We start from the raw sequence: 24218 nt of genomic DNA on the forward strand, positions 1-24218 counted from the left end.
ACAGCCTTTTTCCTGTTGTGCAAAGACAAATGCATCATCATAAATTACACTGTTAGTCACTGCTGCTCTTTTCCTCTTCATGCATTACAGTGAAAAAGTGTTTTGTTTTTTTTTCCTTTGGTCAATAAATGCACAATGGCAGTCAGCAGTGTTGTTTCTCCATGTAGAAACTTATTATGTGTTGATGCCAAAGCTGAAATGTAGCGTATTGAGCACTCAGAGCAAAAGGAGCACAAGCATCTGCAGGCTAGATAAGACTTGCCCTGCATGACCGTGGATTACCTCCACCTATGATAATGTGGCACACAGCCCTTGTGGAGCAAGCCTGTATTGCCCTGGGTGGGGGCTTGTCAGAACATGGAGCTAATTAATTAGACAACAGAGGGCTATGAAAAGCTCTGAGGCTACTTCTGCTTTTGAAGTTAGTGTGTGCTTTCTGCATCGCTGGTAATCAGACTAGGGGAGGGTCAGCATAGAGAAGGCAAAGGTAAACAAGGACCACCACCTTAGGATGTGGAAAGATGGACTATCTGTTACTCCAGCTGGCTTAGAGTATTGAGAACTTATTCTGATATTTCGTTCAGTCTTTAAGAAAATGCTTAGAAATAAATAAATTTTCTATCGGTGTAGGATTCCACAAAAAGAAAAACAGAAAAAAGTTACTTTGTTGGAGAACTTGAGGTGGACTTCAGCTTCATCGTGGAGACTCTTCTTCAGCTGAGTCCAAGCCTCTCCAAGAGTCCTGAGAAGACATCGGCATGAAATAAATGAACTCTTGCACTCATATTGCAAGAGCACTGCAAACTCAGCAAATGCACTGTAGCAGGTTGGGTGCAACTTTAGAAATGTAGATCTATTTTGTTGTGGGTTTTTCCCCCATGAAGCAAAAAGTAAACCAAACTTATCACTAAAAAATGAGTCAGCACTAAAGTAATTCAAGGTGAGAAAAGATTAAGAGAATCCAGCATGTAACAAATGTTGGCACAGAAATGGAAAGTTTAGATATTAAAATAACTTTACAAATTACAGCTTTTTATCATGGGTTTTTATCAAGAATCTGGGTATAAATCATCTCTGGCTCCAACACAATGCCAAGTGCAAAACATTTCTCATGTAATTACAAAAATAATTTCTCACAAAAAAATATTATGTAATTTGCCAGGTTCACTCCTTCTGATCAACTTTTAGTTGACTGCATCAAGCAGGTCCTCAAAGAGGTTTTCAGTACACAAATTTCTATTTTATTTTTACTTTTTACTTAATGTATTCACATTGTATGGATAACTTGAGCACTGGATTGTTTTGTCCAATAATCCACCTAACTTCCAAGATCTGGACAGTCTGTCTAACAAAAAATGTACATTTTACTACTACAGTAAACACCAGTTTTCTGAACCAGTTTTAACATTAGTTCATTCAGGCATGATGCAACAAATGCATCTTTTAAAACCTTTTAAATTCTGCAGCAAAATAACCACTACAAAATTTTTATGATACATAAACAATGGTTATATAAATAGAAAGATTAGAAGCAGAAAGAAAAACATTTATTTACAACAGAAGCTGAAGGTTAAACCTCCCACATGGTAATGGGTTCACATGATTGATGACCAAACACTGAAGATTGGCCATGAAAAATATTGGTGAGGTTTATTAAATAAAACAGGGATCAAAACCAGGAAATCACTCAGAAAGACAACCTTAACAGATGAATGCTTGGAAAAGGCAGAAGAAACAGAACACAGATGAAAAGGTGAAGAACAATTTACAAGACAAAGGCAGCAAACAGTTGAAGTAGCTAAAAACTAGCTGACTAGCTAAAAATGAGATGCACTAGATGGCAAGTTAGTTAAGCAATGATAAGCACTATGAAACAAGGTGATTTAAACTGTTTTAGAAAAAGCATTTAACACATTAAACATGTATTATCAACAATAAATACAATAAAAATGCTTACAGAGGAACTTTTAGCATCTGACCACTTAGCTAGCTAAATGGCACGCTAATTCAACAACACCATCAAAACAGATTTTTGCATTTTTAAAATCCGATTAACATATAACATAATTATAAATTAATCAGTGAAGTAATTAAATAATTTTAGAGAATTTAACACATTAAATATATCAACAATTAATACATTAAGATAGAAAAAAAGCATCTAATTTTTAGCATCTAACTACTTACTTAATTATGTTAAGAATAAATAGCCATCCAAGTAGCTAACAGCAAACTAGATGCTTAAAAAACAGAAAAGAGAGAAATAATTCAGTGCCTAACCTTCACAATTCAGGGCAACATTTCTCAGTCCTTTCAAAGGTTTTCAATGAATTTTCAAACCACATGTTAAAAAGCAAAATCTCTCAGGCTTTCATCTCAGCAGACGTGTGATCACTCAGACTGCTCTTCAGATGGTTTAACACTACACAGTATGTTTCAGTGAATTAATGGAAATGTGGTTTTTAGTTTGTGCTGATTTAATTTTATCATTTAAATCATCAGAAATGCTCTGAAAACAATATTTCAATTCTAGAGCAAACACATCATTCCTCTTCCTAGGTATTTACTTTTCTATCTTCCAACACTGAGGCCTGTGGAAACATATCTGTGCTATGTTTATGGCAGGATAACATGACTGGGATGCTGTTTGAAAGGAGCATAACACAGGAAAAGAAGTCTGGGTATAAATTTATTTTAGAAAGACCTATTTTTAGAAGGAGCTCTGGTAATTACTGACACTGTCTACTGTTTTGCAGAGGGAGCTTTTGAGCTGTGCTCGCTGATTCATCTCTCAGCTTCTGTTTACAGTACTCACCCTTCCTCCTGTGCTGCCAGAGGGCTCAGAGACAACTTGGAGAGGTTCTTGGCATATTCCTCTTCGATCTTTATCCTGAAACACAGATATGTGAAGCAGTCAGCTGTCTTATTCAAAGGAAGGATAGTGAAATAAAAAAAAAATGCTGTCACTATAGTGACTTTTACCCCCCTTTAGCAGTAAGCAATGCTATTGTATTTTAGCTAAGTTTTAGACAACCCTTGCCTCCATCTCCATTTTGGAGACAGAAATGAGATATGTGCTCACATTTACCCTGAGGGACATTCAGCTAGGGTTGCCATGTTTGTGCCCTTTGTGAAGTTCACTCTCTCCACCAGCTGCACATTTACCATCCACACCTGAGTAAATCTGTCACCTAAAGTAGGTCACAAGGCCCATTCTTTGACTTAATGCTTAGATTCTCACTGGCATTAAGCAGCTTGATGAAACACAGCAGAAAAGGTCAGCACTGAATAAAAAATCTGCTTTAAAGATTTGCAGAACTTCCAAGTATATTCAGAGGATGTTCTTCACCTACTTCCCACGACTCAAGTGAGGACATGAATAGAACTTTCCTTTTTTCTTTTCTACTTTGGAGCCAATTAGCTCATATGAGACATGCGATTGAATGTAAAAGTTAATTAGCGGTGCTCTTGAAGTTCTAGTGTGGATTAAGTTGGGATTTTTGAGGTATATAGCTCTTTAAATGCAGGGTGCAGGGATAGAAAGCAAAGAATGGGATCCTTTAAACAAAAAGTGTCATTTTACACTGTCTAGTTGCTGTAGTTTATTGCATGTGTGCATGTCATGTCTCTTCTTCAGGAAGCTAGGAATGTGGCAAAGCTTCAGAGGTAGAGCTGACGCACAGCAGAGAGGGATGGGGAGGGTCTACAAGTTGTATTTACTAAAATTTCCAACTATCTTCTTAAGGTCTGCTAGTTTCGCTATAAGGAGCAAGTTAAACAAAATGTATCCAGATTATGAGTTGTGCTATTAATGTTCCAAAGCTATTACTTTTCATGCAGTGAGGTCAAAATAGGGGTGGTGCTAAGGAGGTGGCCATGTCTGAAGTCTGTTTGGACACAACAGGTGCCACCTCAGATGATTGGCAGGTCAGGTTAAACAGGTTGTCTGTGGGAAACTGCTGTTACACACACCAGACTTTTCTTTTCCTTTTACTCTGCAGGCTAACATGTTGAGCAGAGAGTTGGGGGCTGTTCTGTCTCAGCAGGTGCGGGGGATGACCGCCCTGTACTGTTCCTGAGTCGAATACTGTTGGAACAGGAGACCAGGTACAGTATGGTGAAAAAGGAGTGCCTGGTGATCCGGTGGTCGGTCGATGCCCTCCGTTATTACCTGCTGGTGGGCCCATTTAACCTCCGTTCAGACCACGCCCCCCTGCAGTGGTTACACTGCATGAAGGATGCCAATGCCCAGATAACACGAAGTATCTGGCTTTGCAGCCTTTTTTATTCAGCGTGGTCCACAGCCCAGGGGTGCAAATGGTGGACTTCCTCTCCTGCTCAAATCACCTGGGAGTGGGCTTAGCCAGATGACTCCCTGGTTAGAACAGGACTTTTAATGCTTTGAGCCTCCTTGCCTTTTTTAATTATATTCTGCATCTTTGGAGATGCAGAATTGAGTCTGGGTCTTTATTTCTCCTATAATGATGTGCCCAGGTTTGTTCCGCTTGATCCTGCTTTAGCTGATCTGTCTCTACAAAGGGTTTTATAGCTCACTGCACAGCCCAACTAGAAACCTGCTGAGAATAACAATCACCTTCACTGTGCCCTTATGTTTCCCCACCATCATGATGCAACTTGGTCAGGAATGTTGTGCTGGTAACTTGATACCATGTACAGCAGGATGATGTAGCTGAACATGTCCCTGATGAGTTGGCTCAAAGTAACCTTTGTGTTATCAGAACGCTGCTTCAGTGGCAGGTTGAACTTAAAAGAAATCTAAAATTTTGTACAAATAAGGTTTAATAGTCAAAACTACTTATTTGCTTCAGTTTAATTGCTGTTCCAGCAGTACAGCAGAAATATTCCACTTTTATATTTTACTCTTCAGAAGTAATTTATCTTAGTGACAGGTGTTCACTTTAGTTTGTACATAATCTTACTCAAACAAAAGGAAATAATGCATTTCTCAGGGGACTGTTTTCAGTAGATTATTCAGCATTTGGTGCAGCAGTATTTCCTGCAACAGGAAGACCAATTTTGAGGAACCAATATTTAAGTATTTTCAAATCAAATCAGTTTTATTTATATAGTGCTTTTCACGCAGAAACACACAGTGCTTTACATTATAGAAACAATTAATGCATATCAAAATAAAACAAGCCTTCACACACAAAATCATATAACAAAGCAATTTAAAAAGACCCCCCTCATTATAATCTCTTTCACACAATCACACATGCACGCACATACCCACACATATACATTCAACCACATTCATACACCAGCAATGCCAACGCTGGAGGCGAGGAAGGCGAAGTTTCTTGCACAAGCACACAATGACAGATGACTGGGGGAGTGGGAATCAAACCAGCAACCTTTCAACCATTGGACGACCCTAGTCAAGTTTGTAAATAAAACCATGAATATAATAGTTTAAACTTGCTCAATTACCAACAGCTGTAAAAATGATACCTTTTTCTTTTTTTTTTTATTTTAAAACTATTCTGCTGCTCATTCTGATGCATTTTTTATTAGGTTGAATTTTTTTATGCAGGACTTTTGCTCATATTCTCATATTGGTGTGTGTTGCTTAAATGGAATTCTTAATACTACTTCTACCACAGCTGAAGAACAAATCACCAAAGTTTCCCTTTGTGTCTCAGTGTTTGGTAGTAGCGATGCTCTGCAACTCAGAGGTGCGTCATAGTTTAAAAACACAGACGTTCTTATTCCCAGCTTGTCACATATTGGCATTTTGTCAGGAACTCTTCACATCAGTTTTTATTGCACAGGGTACACTGTCATCATCACTTTCAGATGCATAGGGAACTCCTCTATAGCCGTTATCTTTATGCAGTGGGATGTAACATCATTTTGACATCCTTTGCTCTACTACTACTTAATTCAATATTAATGTGAGGTATTAACAGTACTTGGTTAAGCTAGGAACGCATTATGGTTAGGTCTTACAAACATATCACATAATATCACACATTCTTTGCAGAAAATGTTTGTAAATGGTGCTGTGAGCCTGATGCTGTTATATAGTTGGCAACCTGGGAAACCCTACATGTCCAAAAGAAAGCACCTGCCCAAATGCCAATACAATGCACCGCAGCCTCACAGCAAGAAGGTCGCCGGTTCGAATCTCGGCTGGGGGGAGGTTCGAACCTTGAGGGTGGTGGCCTTTCTGTGTGGAGTTTGCATGTTCTCCCCGTGTATGCGTGGGTTCTCTCCGGGTTCTCCGGCTTCCTCCCACCGTCCAAAGACATGCATGTTAGGTTAATTGGACACTCTAAATTCTCCGTAGGAGTGAGTGTGTGTGTGAATGGTTGTTTGTCTCTATCTGTCTTGGCCCTGCGACAGACTGGTGACCTGTCCAGGGTGTACCCTGCCTCTCACCTGTTAAAATGCTGGGATAGGCTCCAGCTCACCCGCGACCCGAAATGGAATAAGCGGTCAAGATAATGGATGGATGGATGGATGGATATACAGAATGTTGTTGCTTATTTTTCTAAGAGAGGAGGTTACTAGTTGATCAACAAGCTCAGTGACCTTGAGTCTGCTAAAGAAAAAAGTAATTTTCTGTTTCTTCTTGTGGAGGTTTTAATTCCCCAGAGGAGCTCTGCGTCTGACACTTGAGTCAGTTAATTAAATCTGCTGGCAACAAACTGATTTTCTTGAGTGAGTCTGTTAAGCTTTTACCTCTCATGGATAAACTCGGCCATCTCTTTCTGCATCTGTTTCCCCTTCAGCTGCTTCTGCAGGAGAACCTCGAAACCTGCCACTGAGGTGGTCCCCTGCAGGTCCTTCTTGTCGGCCTGAGGGAGAAGAGGGCATCGTTCAGGTACATTGAGCAGAAAGTCCGGTGGCACCTCTGTGTTGTTTACATGTGAGGCTCTGCGGGGGTTTGTGAAAATGAGCTCATCGTAGTGAGTCAGTAACATGATTCACACTGGCATGTTGAGGAGGGCACATGCTGGAGTTTATGCGTCAATCACTGATGGGTGGACAAGCATTATCTGTGTGTTTTGTAGCACATGAATGTCAAACATTGTTGGATCTTGTGTCTGACAGAAAATGAGGGACAAAAGTGTTGGATTTGTGCTACACAGCAGCTTCTAGCGTGAAGGTCAGTAGATGGACACACCAGAGCATCCCAACATGACGACTGGCAATAGCACATGAGAAGGAAGTCTGGATCAAATTTCAGTCAATTACAAAGGTTGAAGAGCTTTTCAATTCTAATCTAATTTGGGATCAATGTTTATGGAAAATGACAATTACAAGAGCCGCTAGGGAGACATTAAACTAGATCATTTTTGTGTTTACATGAATTAAAGTACATTAATCGATTTTCTAGTGCACATAATCCAATATAGACAGATTTTCCAACAAAAACTTGTTCTAAAAGTAAACAGAAGTTGGAAAATCAAAGGATGATGTGATGTTTTAGTTAAATTTGAAGCCAGGCATTTCCAGTTTTTCTCATGGCACACAGTAGAGCTGCAAGCATCCCTCAACTTTTAAAATACTTCTTCTAAAGAAAATTAGTCATTTTGGTGACTTTTGGGGGGGAAAAAAAGAAAGAAAGAAAACAGGAAATGGAAAAGCTTTAGGTTACAACCATTAAGGTATTTTCTGGGTCTTCAATAACAGTAAAATCAATCAATCTGTCTATCTATCTATGTGAAATTTGCCATCAAAGGCCACATGCATAATGAAATGTATTCCTATTTAACTTGTTCTACTTTCTTAAATAAAAATAAATCAATCTACACCCTGGTGCAACCCTGTAGCAAGCTGCTGAGTAGTCTAATATCATATGAAAGAAAATATTTTGCCTCTAAACCTGCTAAATTTGCCCTAATAATGGCACCAGCGATGTTGTTGTGTTTTAGTTACAGTAACTTACCCAGAAGTAATCGCAGTAGCTCCATTCGTCGGGCTTGAGGAGCTGCTGCTCTGGACCTTCTCCAGGAAGAGGGAAAGTCACACAGTTGATCTGAAGCAGCACAAGAGAATAAAAAACAAAGATGAGGAGTAAAAAGACTGAATTTTATTTACTCTATGAGTAAATGATGAACAGAGTCAGAAGGAAGGATGTAAAATGTTGAAATGAGAGTTTCCTCTGGATCATGCAGATGAGAGTGAAAAGGTCAGATGCGAGCACATGAATGTGGTGACCCATGGGGCTTCAGGGGAGGGACAGAAGCAGCCAATATCCACCCAAAAACAAAGACAAACCTTTTTACTATTATGTCCCTCAGATTAAACACATTACACTCTCGAGACTACGTGTTGTAGCAGATAAAAACCCCCAACACTCAGCCTGAATACAGACTCCATGCTCGGTGGCGTCTTCAATTATTCCCGTGGCTTCAATTATGTAATGTTCACCATCTGTGAGCCCTCCCTCTTGGCATGGCAAGATACTCTCTGAGCCATGTCATCTGCATGGGCATCCAGGATGCTTCACCCACAAACACACAGAAACTCTCTGACTCACAGTGTTTACAGCATGAGTTCAGCTCAGTGCTGCTGTCACAGAGACTGACGACAAACATCCACCAGCTGACTCAACTGAGATGCTTCTCACATTTCAAATCAAAACAAGACAGGGGTGATTTTAAACATCCAACAGCATCATTTACATAGTGCTTAGGCATGAAGCAAGGCAGTCAGGTGCTTAAAGCCGATGTGTAAAAGCTGGTTTCAAATATATAAAGTGCTTCACTTCAAATTTATTAAAGCATAAATGGGAAAATCAGAGAGGTGCTTATTCCACTAATGTGTCACTGCACAGGTCAAGTCTAATCTGAATGCATCATCCTCCCTGCAGAAGCTGAGTGAGAAATGTTCTTCTCTCACTACTCTTTACAAAGTATAGATTTTACAGTTAAACATGTATTGATTAATCTGATGTCACCTTAGAGGCAGCACATTGGCAACCCTGTTTCAAAAACAGCCAGCACACTATAAATTTGAAATAAAACAATGATTTCTGCATTTGCACATATAAGATGCTGAATGTATACTTTAATTTAAAATTTGACGGCAGCATCGTGCTTTTAAAAAAACTTGGCAAAGGGTTATATTTAACTCTGTAGAATCAGCTCTTCTTTCTTTACCACTGCAGTCCTAAAAAAATAAGGTTTTTCCATTTTTGCTTGAAGCATCACAGCAGCTCTGTAGTTTAGGACGCCGTTAGTTGTGTTGTAATGCTTCATAATACTTCAAATGTTTTAACCGGGTTGCAGGTCTGGAGTGCAGGCTGCTGGGTTTAGCATCCATGCTCTTGCATTACCTGCAGAATGTGGTTGTTTTTGTTTAAATAAGCAAAGCTTTCCATGATAAAGGCTTGTCTGGATGAGATAACATTTCGCTCCCACACTATTACATATTGTATAGTTTTAATAGTTCTTTCACATAGAGTATATGTAACACTGGTTTCAGCCTTTATACCTGTATAAAGAGATATCTCTTGATTCTCTATAGCTTTAAAAATATTATGTAATGTTAATGATTAAATCCCCAACTTCCTGACACTTATCTGCTGATAAGATTATTCCTACATTTAGAATTTATGTAAAATAGCTAATTAAATTAAAGTAAAATAATAAAATTAACCGAAATAAAATAAAAATATATGGTTGAAATAAATTAAAAATTATTTACATGTACCATGTTAATTTTTCACATTTTCTGAAACTGTTAGTGAAACAGAATAAAATCAACAAAACCTTGAGTGAAACAATATATTAGGCCACATAAAAGGCTTATACACATTATTTATTAACAACCAGCTCTCTAAGACATCTACTAATCAAGGAAGAATGTTGGTTTCAGGTTTGTTTTTAGTCCCCACCAATTCTTGCATTAAAAATTGTTCCCATTTCTTCTTCTTTTTCTTTTGTTTTTATTTCTTTCTTTCTTTCTTTTCTTTCTTTTTTTTTTTTTAGATATTGTGTCACACTAAGTAGTTAAAGTCTGGGAGGGCATTAAACAACAGTCAGCACACTCTGCAGGAAAAAGCTTTGAACAACTGCTCAGAACGAAACCACAATAAAGAGCAATTTTCCCCAATTAAAACAACCTAGCATGAACTTAAATGATGTATTTTTACACTTTGTCAGGTGTGCCACAGACATTTACAGTGACTGGGTCAGTGCAGTATGGCAGATACTGTGACACAGTGTTAGAAAACACAGTTTTACACAGACTATGTTGCTATACCTGCATGCTTCAGCTAAGAAACTGCAGCAATTCCTAACTGATGAGACCTGGCGTAAAAATCCACAATATAGCTCTCATTTTCAGATTTGAGTTGATTTAGTTGGCAGGAAATTAGCTTTTCTCCTGTTTTGAGCAGCTCATAGCTTAACTCTCCCACGAGAATGCCTTGCTTTTTCAAAATGCACTATGATGGCTGTTTATTGCTTTTAAGACCCTGACTACATGACATACATACATACATAAACTTTAACTGACTACATAAGTGCTTCATAAAAGCCCACTTAAAACACACAAACAAAAAGAAGAACATGCTTTAAAGCTCTACTGCTGCACTATATTCGCCTGCTGTGGCCTGAACTGAGCTGAGATATTTACATCCCCTGTTTGTTTATTTGTGCTGTTTGTTATGCTTAGATTATTTAATATGATGCTGCAAGCTAATTAGCTCTCCTACAAACCTTGTTAAAACAGTAGATGTTCTTATATATACTAACATTTTAGGTGCTGTAGCATCATACTTTTCATAATGCACATACATACTCTATTTGCTTTATTTAAAAAAATATGTGTGCAGCAACTCTGTCACGAGATTCTCCCTTTGGCGTGCATGTTTGCATATAATTACAGTTTTGTGGAGCGTTAAACATCACTGACACTGGGCATGAAGCGTTCCAGTGGACACTCGATGCTGACCTCATCATCTTCCACTCTGCTGCAGCAGCGCTTCATCTGAACATCTTCAAAAAGCTACTTCAAAAAACAGACGAGTAATACTTGTTTTATTGTTGAGCTAGCATAAAAAATAAGAACCATGGCAAGCTGTGGGTAAAGTTTACTGATAGCAAACAGGATTTTGCATAAACAACGCATGCATTAACTCTAAGCAGCATGTTGTAACCTGAAGTAGCAGTGGTATGATTTACTTTGTGTCCCAACCAGTCACTTTGTTCATTTTCTGCCTCAGAGATTGCAGTGATTGTCATGGGCACCAGATTTTCCATTACAGTGGCTTCACATCTATCATGACTGCTGTTTATCTGCCTCTCACATCCCGCTTGGAATGAGACCATTCATCTACAGGAAGCTTGTCTGGCTAACTTACTCCTCCTTTATGGCTGCTTAGTGAGGTTCTCCAGGGTTGGGAATTAAATATTAATCGAGATTACCTTTGTGACACAGCATGGAATAAATCTCTCTGAGGGATCTGAGGCCATTCTGGGGAATGTTTGAAGTCATGCCATCAGACCCTGGATGCTGCAGGCCTTTGAATGTTTGAATTTAGCACAAAACAAAGCTGAGAGTAACACATAACAAGAATATTTGTTGAGTGAATTGGGACATTTTGTCATCATTCAGCCTTCATAAACATTCAGCCTCATGAGGGTTTGTATCCAAGCTACAGGCAGCGCTTATGCCATTACATATTTTGCTGTTTATATTTTCATTCTGCTCCTTTTTCTTTGCTGAATAAAAGGAAAAAGAATCACAACACATTTTGAGATCAAACAGCCCATGAGAGATGTAAAAAATAATAGCTTGGCAGTCAAACAACCAACATCCATTTGCGAGCAGCATATTTCAGCAGATGAAACTGTAGGATGCTGTGCCACTGTTGCTAAGCAACAAATTACTTTTGCTGTAAGAAAAAAAAAGACCTTTTTCTCCTCCCTTCCTCCACACATACACTTTCAAATGACAAAACAATCTCATATTTTGTTTTTATTTTCACTTCATCCCTTTCTTCATGCACCAATCAAACCTCTCTAACAAAGCCAAATGCGCTCTGCTGAGCGCACGCAGCATAGCAACAAGTCCGAGCTGCACGTGAGACAGTGTTTGATTAAAAAGGCGCAGCAGTGAAATTTGGTCAGATCGGTCATGCACACGTTGAAGGTGAAAACAAGGTTGTAAGGCAGCTGCTTCTCTCTGATGCGTGAAGAATCGGCATCCTGGATGGGCCCATTTTGCCTACAGTCATGGATGTGTGCGTCTCCATGACAACTGTATGGGGTTGTGTAATGTAAGGTGCACAAAAAGACACCTCTGAGAGGCAGTCATTCTCACCTGTGTTTTTCTAGCAGTTGGTGAGATGTTTTGTATGTGTGGGGATCTTATTTATGTTGCTGCAACTCAAAACTTCTCTGCAATCCAGTTTCCAGATCTTAAAAATGCTAAACTTCCAAAGCTCTACAAAAGAATTCAGGGGATTCAAGTGAAGCCAATGCATAACAACAGATCTATGAGTGGTTGAACCCTTTCAAAGGCTGGAAAAATCCAAAAAAGAACCTCTTTTTGTTGTTTTCAGTGAAAATCTGACTGGCTTTCCCCCTTCTCCAGTGGCTGTGTTTTCCATTTCAACACCCATTATTGCCTTTGTCACCATGGTAACTGGACTTGCTGCATCTCTCCAGGTCTGGTGGGATTTTTTTTTTCTTTTGACAATAGCCAGACTGATGGCTCCCGTGGCTGCAGCAGGTCAGCGAGCCCACCGAGTGCGAGACACAAATGCGTCTCTGTCTACTTTCCCCATCACCATCACACCTCCAACACCCCCCAAGCCCCCACACCTTCCACCCCTCCCAGTGCTATCATTATGGTCTGAGAGGTTACATAACCACAGCTACTGTCTGGGCATCTTGACAGAAAGCTACAGTATACTTCACAGAGATGAAGCAAAGAGCGTCTTCTTCCTGCTGCTTCAGGAGAAGCTAGAAATCCACTGTAAGCCACAAGGGAGCTCAAGTCCCAATTTCTGTTTGACCTGCGCTGCCCCAGCAGATTTCATGCAGAGCACCTTGAGAATGAAAAACAAGGATGCAGTTCCAGGCAGAACAACAACTGGATGACAGAAATACTCAGAGCTCACTCTATCTGACTGACAGATGGTTCTAAAAATACCAACGGGAGTCTGCAGTCTTCGAGATCAGCTCCTCAAAATTCAGTCACTTCAATGAAAGAAGGTTCTTAGAGCATACATTTATCTTTGACAGGCATTAATTCAGTAGTATAGATCGAGAAGTCAGAGAGATGTAAATGAGTGCTGGACAGCTTCTTCATTCAGAATAATGTGCCAGCAGATATGCAGGGATACCCCACCCCCCCATGCTACTCCATGAGAACCCATTATGACTTGAGCTGCAAGCTTGAACACAGTGTCAACAGATGGGAGAAGACAAAGAAGAGAACATGAGATTTGCGCTCCAGTCACTCATTAGAAGAGAATGAAAAGATAGAAGCAGAGAGAAGAAGATGATGAGGAATAAGTTTCAGGATACTCACAGTGGTTTTAGTCTCCTTGACCTCCTTGATCTGCCGTTTGGCTGGCGACACGGAGCCGGGGGGCTGCGGGGCGAGACAGGAGGGATCGTCAAAACTCTCCTCAGTGTCAAAGCTGGCTTCCATCATCATCCCTCTCACCTCCTCCTGCTGCTTCTCTATTCTGGGAAAGCCTCTCTCCTCTCTTTCCCTCCACACACTGAGGCTGCCTTCAATCTCGCAAGCTGCGTAGTGAGTGGAGAGGAGTTGCGTTGCGGGAGGGGGAGGGAGGGAAGGTAGTGTAGGGGTGAGGAAGATGAAGAGGAGAAAGAGGAGGAGGGGGGAGCTGCAGAGGGAAATCAGTGGTGGCTGTGGGAGCGTGACGAAGTCTAGCCTCCGGTTAAGCTGCTGTCACATGAGTTTAAAGGTTGGAGGCTGCGAGAAGGCCGCCTGCCCCCACCACCACCATACCTTCACCCTCCTTCCACCTCAGAGACAGAGAGACCACTGAGCCAGCTCATGAGTGAAGATACTGGAGGCGAGATTGTGATGGAAAACCAGTGTAGAGAAAAAAAAATCAGGGTTAAGAGAGTGAGAAGAAAAGGAGGAGGGGGATTTATTTACATGAGGCTTACCACACCTCCTTCCCCAGGGAACAAGATAGTGAAAGAGGAGGAAGCAGCAGTGCTGTAGGTGTTGGTGGTGGGGGTTGGGTTGCTGGAAATGGCCATGAGAGGATCTAAAAGACTAATTACAAAAATGATGCTGGAAAAGGCAGCAGCCAATCAGGTGCAACCTCTCTGATTGTTTTTATGTTAAGGAAAAAAGAGAAAATTCAGCGACTGTGTAGTTGGATAAAAACAGCATCATCTTCCTCACGAGGCAGCATCAAGCATAAGCGTCATGCCGGGCAGAGCAGCAACAGCGCCTCACGTGATCAACTTACACCTTTTTGTACCTGCGCGGGTCTAACAACATCACAGCCTGAACATCAAGAAGCACCCGAGTTCTCACCTTCGCTGTGCAAAACATGGCGGTGAGCAGCTCCTAGCTCGAAAATCCAAGCCCAGGCTTTGCGATCTTTCGCCCCGGTGCTCCCTGTGTGAGTTCGGATTTTTCTGGCTGGCCCCTTTTCTGACAAAATCTGACATGTGGAGTCCAAATATCAGCTGCCCATATGGCCCAACTCTCCATCCATCGATTCTCTCCTTTGTGATCATGACTCGGCATGCCCTCTTCTGCCTCGTAATTAGTCACGTGGGCTGGCAAGCAAACGGTGTTGGCCCAGGTTCATCAGAGCTGCGGGAGCGGCACTGCTTGCACTGAGAAGAGATGCTACTGTCATCTGAAAGTGTTGCTTTCAACATGAAGAGTTGTTGGATGATTTTTACATTAACGTATGATGAAGGAGCAGAGATTTTGACCATGAAGGGCTTTAGACTTTGTTTTAAACTAAATTCATAAAAGCAGAAATTCTCCAAATATAAATTCTTGCTTGCGTAAACTGCCCAAGAGAACGTATGTTTCCATGAGGTTGTGCTCCATGGGACAAAAACAACCTAAAGCATGATCATGTTCAAAGAATATGTGACCTCTAGTGTGTGACAACCCCAGAGCAGGCTGTATTTTGTCTGTTTCTGGGGGCTTTAACTTTTGCTTCCGATCTTTCTCCAGCTCTGCCTCCTCCTCTCTCCGCCTCTGTCCTCCTCTTCTCAGGTGGCCAGTCAACTGCTCCAGTCCTCCTGTGCTACCTGGCGGGGGCGTGGCCCGCTTGGGATTAATTACCAGGCCGTTCACACCTGTGGGCTCCCTTGCGCTCTGGCTTTTGGCTCTCTGCTCGCGCCAGCCCGCTCACCTGCAGCACTCCTTTTCCTTTGTTTGTGCACTTATTAGTTTGTTCACTTTAGCTTTCACACACAACACGTTCCCACAACCAACACTCCCATACACTGGTGATGCTATGGATTACACACATAGGACACACTGTTAAGCTCCGTTTATTTACTTTGGTCACTTTTCTTAATAAATTATACTTTAATTGGCATCCCTTGTTGTCTCGCTTCCTTCTTGTCAAACCCTCACAAGCCGGGCTTGACAAGTGGTTGTGAGAGATGTATATGAAGTTTCAAACTGGCATCTTCGACTCAAAAATGGTAACGGCAGCGTAGTACAAAAAATATATTTTTGTCCTGACTGTGATGTTTTATCTTGAGCAAGTAATGCTATTGCCTAAACCCAACCAGGGAATGACTGAATGCTACTATGAATGCCTTTGTACTCTAAAGACAGACACACAAAAGGATTATAGAACTATAATTCTTGCATTAGATTGCGTTTTCATCACTTTCTCCTAAGGCTTGCAGAGTATAATTACCTTCAGTATGCTTTTGTGATGTACCAGGTTAACCATAAACTCAAGCATAAACTGTGCAACCTTATTGCAGTCTTTCTACGCACACTTATACCACGAGGAATAAAATCCGAATTACTGGGGGGGAAAAAAAAGAAAATAAAAAACAAACAAACAAAAAAACGAAGGTTTACGTGTACCAGCTTTAGTTTTGTGTGCAGAGGACTACAGGTTTAATTAGCTCGATGAGGAAGTAAAAATGTCCCAGCCCATCTCCATCTTTAAGAAAAAGCTAAAAATGCAACTTCTTTAATTATACTTCTAATTTACTGATAACATCAGAAGCTTTGCCTATTTGAATCGATGCATATTTTCTTACCTGGCTTTCATTGTATTCTGGTGATTTCTTTTCATTGATGTTGCAAAAATGTTCTATTATGTCTCAATCATGTATATTATGTAAATTAATCAGAATGTTGGGATTGCATCTTGTGTCTGTTAATTGTTTATTTGTATATTGATATAAGTAAAGAATAGCTAGCCCATATTCTGTCAATTAACATTTTTATCTGTAACAAAACTGGACCCCTTGTTATAAATTTTGAGTAATTTCTTTGAGTAAACTAAAGAAAAAACAAAAAATGCAGGCAGATACTGTGGTGGCAGGGTTGTGCAGTATTGCTGATGTGCAACTGAAAAAAGGAACAACAAAGAAAAAGAGTCTGTGATGCATTTATTGGCCACACAGACCACCATCTCTTTCTAGGGTGTGCATCATCATAATCTCCTCCACTGCAACCCTTTTTGTTAATGTATATTATTATTGAAACTGACATGGCAACTCAAAGTTGATCGCTGAACTGCCCTCTAGGGGATGTATTGCCTGGCAACCACGCCAACATAAAGGACTCATGAAAAAATGTGGGGAATGACGCTTGAAACAAATGCACCTATTTACTTAAAGAGAGGGACAATAAATAAGCTTCAAAGTGTTGTCTTAATGTGCCACCAAGGCAACCATCAAAACAACATCTATTAAGGTAAATGTGGCCTTGCAAAAAGAATGTATTTTAGCCCAAATCATGCTAGTTTTTAATGTAAACAAGCTCTTTTTTACTGCCAAAACCCAACCAGGAGGTAATGAAAATACACAGCTGTCATAACTTTTTTAAGGACTTTTGGGCTGTAGTGGCCTTAATTTGACAGTAGTTAGACAAAAAAGTGTATCAATGAGAATGGGGAATGATGAGGAGGTATAGGTTCTGTTCATGGGGCACCCACTAAACCAGTTGAGATACACACCGCTCCACAGCTTTCATATCTTGGTGCCAAACTTGGTGGAAAGTGTCATACATAATCCATCAAATCACCAGCTGTCTTCTTTTTGGACTTTGTTGCTTTTTAAAGCCTAACGACCAAACTTTGGCAGAATTTCTCACTGATGTGCCATCATCAGTGATGTGATGGCTAATTCAGCGTTCGTCTTGCATCCCGTCTCTTCTCTTGAATCTCTCCAGCCAGTAAGACAGTCTGATGTTTACTCTTGTATCATCGCTTGCTATGAACCTTTCTGTCTTTCTTTTCCTCATTTCCTCAGATAATATTCTCTTAGGTTTCTTTCATGAATCAGCCACAGTATGCATTCAAAATGACTAATGTGTTGATATCCAGTTGCCAGCATGTGGTGTGGTGCAAAAAAGCAAAATACTGCTGTAAAGTTTTTCATAGGCTGGCAAAGTGTTGTGAAGTTGGGTTTCTCAGCCTGGGCAATGACGACTTAAATTAACATTTAGAGTAAAATAATACATTACGTTTAACAATAATGCTAGCTTCGTATTCAGCTAAATCCATTATAGTCCACATGCTGTTGCCTGCAGCTTAGAATAGCGAGCTGAGGAGTAAACAGCAGTCAACATCCTGTGGTGGTCAGAGGATGAGGGATGACACTGTCTTGTAAATAACAAAATTAGATTTATTTCTGATGCTTGTGAAGCTGTGCAGCCACAAGACATTAATGATCGAGGTTGGTCCAGGCAATTAATCTAAAAAGTTGTACAAGCAGTTGGATTAGAGTTACACAGCAGGTGTCTGTTAAAGGGAATTTATGGATACAATCAAACTTACCCAGACTGTGGTGTAATTCTAATGCAACTGTCATGTAAACATTACAATTACAGGTAATGGCTGAAACTCAGTAAGATGTGCTGTTAAATCTCAAAGCATAAATATCCATTTTTGGGACTGCCAAATATAAAAAAATACTTTTTGGTGGAAAGGTAGACGTATACAGGTTTATAATGTTTTTATTGGCCCTTGAGGCCACACATTATGCACATTGCACTGAAAAGAGAAGGATGTGTTTTTTAAATTAAAAGACATGGCACCAAAAACAACCAAAACAAAAAATATTATAAGCTTAATATAGTGAGCTAATTCTAGGCTTCAAGGAACACTAAACCTGACTTACCTGAAAAACCTTTGTCTCAGTAAGACCCCCCCCCCACCCCCGTTGTTGAACACACAAAAGCTTCCTTTCACTTACCTGCTTGTACATTAAAGGTTTCCTCAGAGAAACTTTAGCAGTCTCCGGAGGCTGACTGGTTTTTGTGCTGCTGCTGCATCCATTGGCTGCAAGAAAAACAGACAATTAACTACACGTTACAGAAGAAAATAACAGCTGGAGTCTTACTTTACAGCAGTAGCATGAAAGCTGAGCAGATGGTGAATAAACAACTTACAATTCAGAACATACAAAAAACTGCCCTACAACAAAAAAACTATATTCTGTTAACTTGTACAACAATAAAAGACTTAATAAAATGTTAACATTACAATAGAAGATATGAGACAGTTTACTTTCTTTTTTTACTGAAAGTGACAGTGAAATTTTCATTTTTTTTCATTTAGCTTAAATTATTCATTACCATCCCAGCCTTTAACACCTTTTCACATTTTTTAAAGAGACGAGGAGGAATATTTTGTATCTGTATAGATTGTACTTTATTTTAACTGAAAATAATTTTTATAAGTTACAATTATTTGAAATTTTTGGTGTCAAAATTAACTTCTTTGATTGGCAGCCTACGATGGAGTATTAGGGCCACATTTAGAAAACTATTTTTCACAGGCTTTGAGAATAAAGTCATAATATTACGAAAATAAAGTCATAATTTTACAATAATAAAGTAATATTTTAATCAGTTCTTTTAGAAGAAAATTAACGTTGAACATGAGTTAATGTGTCCCGTTATCTCTTGTCTCGTTATTAGTTTTAAAAATAATCAACCCATTATGTTGAGAAAACAAATTATCTAAAAAAATAAAAAAATAAAAATCATACAACTTATTCTATTATCTTGATAAAATTAGCTCTGTTATTTTGAGAAATTAACACAGAGTTGTATGGGTAGGTAACTCAAAATAAGTAAGGGCAATACATTTTTTTTAAACCTGGCAAATTCACAAACATCAGCTTTTTTTTTTTTTTAATTGACATTCTTAGCCCTACGCTGCTCTCATTTCAGGTTTGTACAGGTTACTTCCTGTCCTTACATCCACATAACAACCCATACTGAGAAATGTTATTAATAACCATGAGCCTTAAGGGTTCACAGCTCTGTGGTAACATCCCGGCTTCAACCTACAGGCCCCTATAATGGTTCTTCATTGCCTGTGATTCATGAGCTGTCTGCTCCTTGCATATCAAGCTGGACCATCTTCAGCTGAAAGTAAACACGTGAGCCCAGTAGAGTGTGACCCTGAAGGCCACGCGTCACAGCCAGGGATGCTGGTCAGAGCGCTCTGCCTTCAGCACAAACAGACGACTGCAAAAATAGATGATCGTTTTTCCCTTACAGGGGGTATTAAGAAATTTATCACCCCTGTTAACCTCTGTCAACAGAACGGAATATTGATGGATTTCTGACACATGCAGTGAAATACTTCTGCACAAAAGATAGACGGAAGTCTCCTGGGATCTTTGTTGTTAGCTGTGGGATAAAAATAGACAATTTCAGGCTCTTCTGGATCACCTGATGCTGCCTGAAATGTGAAGTTCTACCTCAAAACTGGATCACTGAGCACAGCAGAAGTAAATAGTTAGCATTTTGGCTCTGTCTAAATATGTCAGAGCCACACTTTAATGCCATAAAAACTCAGTGTTTGTTTAATCTGCAGAAAACTTTGAATTTAAACAACACTTTTAACTTTTAGGTCTGATATGAGCATGACTGTGTTATTTAAAGATATATAATTATTATTTTTTCTTTTTTTAAGAATATATTGAACATAAAGACAAAATCAGGCATAATAATAGCTGAATGTTTAAATTCTTAATATGTATATATTTTTAATTTTCTCTTTGTCGTTTCTTCAGAGGCAAAGAAATAAAAAAAATTGTGAATAAGCTTTTAAAAGGTTTTATTTAAGCCTTTGGTCTGAGTGGGTTAATCGGCTAGGTTACTAGATTATTAATTACAATGTTTGTTTTTTTTTTTTTTTATTGTCCTTTCTTTTAAAATCCATATTAACTAAATTTGATTTGACTGTGGGTGAATTGCTTTAGAGTTATTCTCCATGTCTGCATAAAAGTCTCCAAGGCACTGAGCCTAAATTGAGAAAAAAAACAAAAAAACAAAACTGGTGTGTAATTGCAGAGAAAAATTAGCTGCACATATAAATGGAAAATATCTACAATAATAAGGTCTATAAAGCTGTGAATGACCAAGATTAAAAAACTCTGAGATCAAATCATATGACTTTAGTGAACTGATCACTACCTCCTCATCTCACAGAAGAAGGTGGAAAATATATAAACCAGCGCATATTCAACTAAAGTTCATGTTATTTTCCTGTATTTTAAAAATCTTTTTAACCAAGGACAATGTGTGTTTTAGCGAGGGAAATGTTGAAACAAAGAACTAATAAACAGAAAATATGAGGCATGCTAAGGGAGGATATGCTCTAGTAAGAACATCAGTCTATTCATTTAGCAAGTATTTGGTCGCTGATGCATTAAAATATGTTCAAATATCTTATACTGGAGTTTAATATTAAAATTAATTTTTTTTCTGTAGTGTTACCAGAAAAACTATTCCATGCATTTGTTACTTCCATATTGAACTGCTGCAATTATTTTTCTGTCCTCAGTATGCCCTGACAAGTCTCCAGCTGATCCAAAAGGCTGCAGCGAGGGTTCAGATGCAAATTAGCAGCAGAGATCATTTTCCTCCACTTTTATCTCCTCTTAATTGGATCCCTCTTAAATCCAAAATAGAATTTAAAATTCTTTTCACATATAAAGCTGTTAGTGACCAAGCTCTGCTCTATGTCAAAGCTCTCATAGTCGTGTATTTTCCCAACAGAGTACTTTGCTGACAGACTGCAGCTTTATTTGTGGTTTCTAGATGTTCTAAAAGTCAAGTGGGAGGTGGAGCCTTTGGCAGCTTCCAGTTTGGGTTCAGGAAGCAAACACTCTCTCTGCCTTTAAGATCAGGCTTCAAACTTTCCTATAAGCCCTGTTTCTGCCCATGGGTCTTAATTAGTACAATACAGGTTGGTACTTATCTATTTTTACGTTTCCACAGGCAAAAACTGGAAAGAGCACCAGAATATCCAACTCGAACTACCCCACCTTTTGGGACCCTTCCGTTAGGGCCCCAATCTTACCGATCTGACCTAAAAGGGTGAAGTTTGACATGCTGCAGTGCATTGATTGGTCGAAAGAATCATCACTTCCTTGACAACGGCAAAGCTCCATGTTTAGAACTATGGTGCTGTTTAAAGCCACAAAAAGACAAACTTCTGGATGTCCAACATTCTCCATTGTTGCAGCTTTGACATAAAGCTATTACGTAGCTGATGCATCTATCGCTGGCAACAGGAGCCGCAAGGGCTATGCCGCGAGAATAGGAGGGCTGCCGCGGTGAGCATGGAAGCCTACGAGACGACTCGGGGTGGAACTGCCACAGGAGCAGATCTTAGTGGTAATAGCAAATATTCAAACGAGAGTTTTGAAGGCCAAAGTGGAGACGGGTTCCATGTGAGCAGCCTATCAGGTAAAGGTACAGCTGGCTGTGGAAACGCAACAGAGATCAGAATTTACAAAACCAAATTACACCAAACCATCCTGTACTGACCTGAATCTGCTGGTTGAAATGGGGCTTTAGATTAAGTTTATAGTTAGGACCAGCTGGGTGAGCCTTACCCATCCAATAGTCATGCTGCTATAGCTGTGATGGCCGAGTGGTTAAGGAGTTGGACTCGAAATCCAATGGGGTTTCCCCTCGTAGGTTCAAATCCTACTCACAGCGATAGTACTGTGTACAGTAACATGTACAATTGTGTAACATACATTTGCCCATACATAATCATTAACTGTTGTCTTGTAGCTGGATTGCTCAGTTGGTAGGGCATCTAGGGAATAAGCCTCAATTTGAATTCCACATCCCAATGGGGACCTTTAAGAACTTTATTTTTAATATTAACACTTCCAGTTGGGTCCTTGCCCCTTAACGCTACTACCTACTCTCAGTCAGCTGTTTAAATGCCTGTAATGTAATAATGTAATGTAGTGCTCATTATATTCTCAGCAGGTAGCTTTTGATCCCTCTGCCCTGTCCTCTTTAACCTCTGACTGGTCCAGGCAGACGTCAGCCATTTTCACGTTCTGGTTCTGGCTCTTCTAGAGGTTTTTCCTTCCTGTTTAAAGGGGGAGTTGCCCACCACCCTGGTGGAGTCTGTTGGTTTTTAATAGAATTGGCAAATAATGAATTATATTTAACTGGACTGTGCCTTAAGACTTTTTTTTTGTGTACTGACTGGATGAATAAAACAGAATTTTAAATGAAACAGCAGGATTGAAACATATTTTCTACAAGATTTGAAATGAACTACATAAGGTCAGCCATCTTGTTTGTTTTCCACTGACCTACTACCGACTGGAAAAAAAAAAAAAAAAACAAATACATGAAAAGACTCAGATCTGTACTTCCAGGACCTCCTGAAGTTTTAACTGATAATTAATTGAGCCAATAACAATGAACAAATAAAAACAATGAAAAAACAAGTTCACTGTTTTGCTGCTGCAACATTTCTGCAGCTGGATGTCATTTGACTCCACGACTGCAACTTTTGCAGTTTTGAAATGAAAACATCAACAAAAAGACCAGTAAACAGAGTAGAGACAAGCAGGTAAGCATATGGGCTTTTCTCCATGTTTAAGCATCTCCTCCGTTACAGCATTTGCTCAGCAATTTAGTCCAGCAGCATCCACGTCCCTTCTGTCCAGACCAGCCGGTCAGATCCCACGTTTCCTGTCCGGAGGTTGAAACACCCATGTGGGCAGCTCATGTCTAAACCTGGCCTACATCAAAAGTCTTTCCTTTTTGAGGAGGACTGCACTTGTCTGGTTAAATGCTGACAAACTCCCCTGCAGCTGACTGCCTCTCTGCTCATTCTTCCTCTAAGTGTGTTTGGGCCACATGCCAGCAGGAAGAGGAAAACCATCTGCTATCTGCCTCGATGGCGGCGAGTCAGTGAGGATGCTGGCAGTGATGAAGCATAATAAGCCTCTCATTAAGAAAGTAGGATTTCCTCCAGTTGTGCTTACAAATCTTCATAATTACATAGCAGAGAAATGTATTACTAGGGATTTGTTGAAGGTTTTGTTTGTAAAAAAATGAGGTGAGCGTTACTGAGTCTATTGAAGATACAGTGTGAGCACTGGCGTGTCAAACTGAGCTGAAGGAAACTGGTCTCAGCATAATAAGCAGATTAGTGCTGATGATGAATGATTGCTATAAAAGCCTGAATCTGACTGACTGCATTAATGTGGAAAAATTAAGTCCTGACTTGTAGCTCCAAAGAAAACAGCCTTCATGAATGGAGCAATTTAAATATAACTGCAGAAATAACACTGATTATCAGCCATCTACCAAATTTCCTTAGTTATTCTTTACCACATAAATTCCTATGAAACTCATTTTTTTCCCATCTTTATTTTCACTTTTTCTTTTTGTGTTGCTGTTTGTTGTTTACTTCATGTTTTTGCTTCTGAGTTTTGTGTCCAAAAATGGATGGCTGAGAAGTGAGGCCTGGTTTTACCATATGGTGAGGAGTTCAGTCGTGCCAGTGGTCTCTGTGGGGCATCAGCTGACGAGGAGGGACGTTGCCATGTTGTTTCTGGAAGGATATAAACAGGAAGGATGACAGCAATGAAAAAAAAAAGTGGCAGAATTTCACAGAGCATCAGCAATAGATATACAGTAGTTGCGTGGGTAAGTTTAAAATGCAAACTTAATCTACAAAAGTAACTTCATACAGATCTCGCATCATTACCACAAAGTGTTGTAATGTTCACTGCAGTTTTAATGTGATT

At 39.6% G+C, this 24218-nt stretch overlaps 1 protein-coding gene and 1 non-coding gene across 2 annotated transcripts in view; one reads left to right on the forward strand and one right to left on the reverse strand.

Moving 5' to 3' along the window:
* Positions 1–24218, reverse strand: part of gas7a (growth arrest-specific 7a) — a 53786-nt gene that overhangs the window by 14905 nt on the left and 14663 nt on the right. The window contains exons 3-9 of the mRNA XM_041998434.1: positions 23945–24022; positions 18384–18469; positions 13516–13578; positions 7916–8005; positions 6706–6821; positions 2816–2890; positions 664–742 (exon numbers count right to left, since the gene is read on the reverse strand). Coding sequence (XP_041854368.1) covers positions 664–742; positions 2816–2890; positions 6706–6821; positions 7916–8005; positions 13516–13578; positions 18384–18469; positions 23945–24022 — 587 coding nt within the window. The remainder of the gene's footprint in view (positions 1–663; positions 743–2815; positions 2891–6705; positions 6822–7915; positions 8006–13515; positions 13579–18383; positions 18470–23944; positions 24023–24218) is intronic.
* trnas-cga lies at positions 22071–22152 on the forward strand. The gene has a single exon. It is a non-coding gene; the product is annotated as a tRNA-Ser (tRNA).

The sequence above is a fragment of the Melanotaenia boesemani genome, chromosome 2, assembly GCF_017639745.1.
Source record: "Melanotaenia boesemani isolate fMelBoe1 chromosome 2, fMelBoe1.pri, whole genome shotgun sequence".
NCBI classification, from domain to species: Eukaryota; Metazoa; Chordata; class Actinopteri; order Atheriniformes; family Melanotaeniidae; genus Melanotaenia; species Melanotaenia boesemani.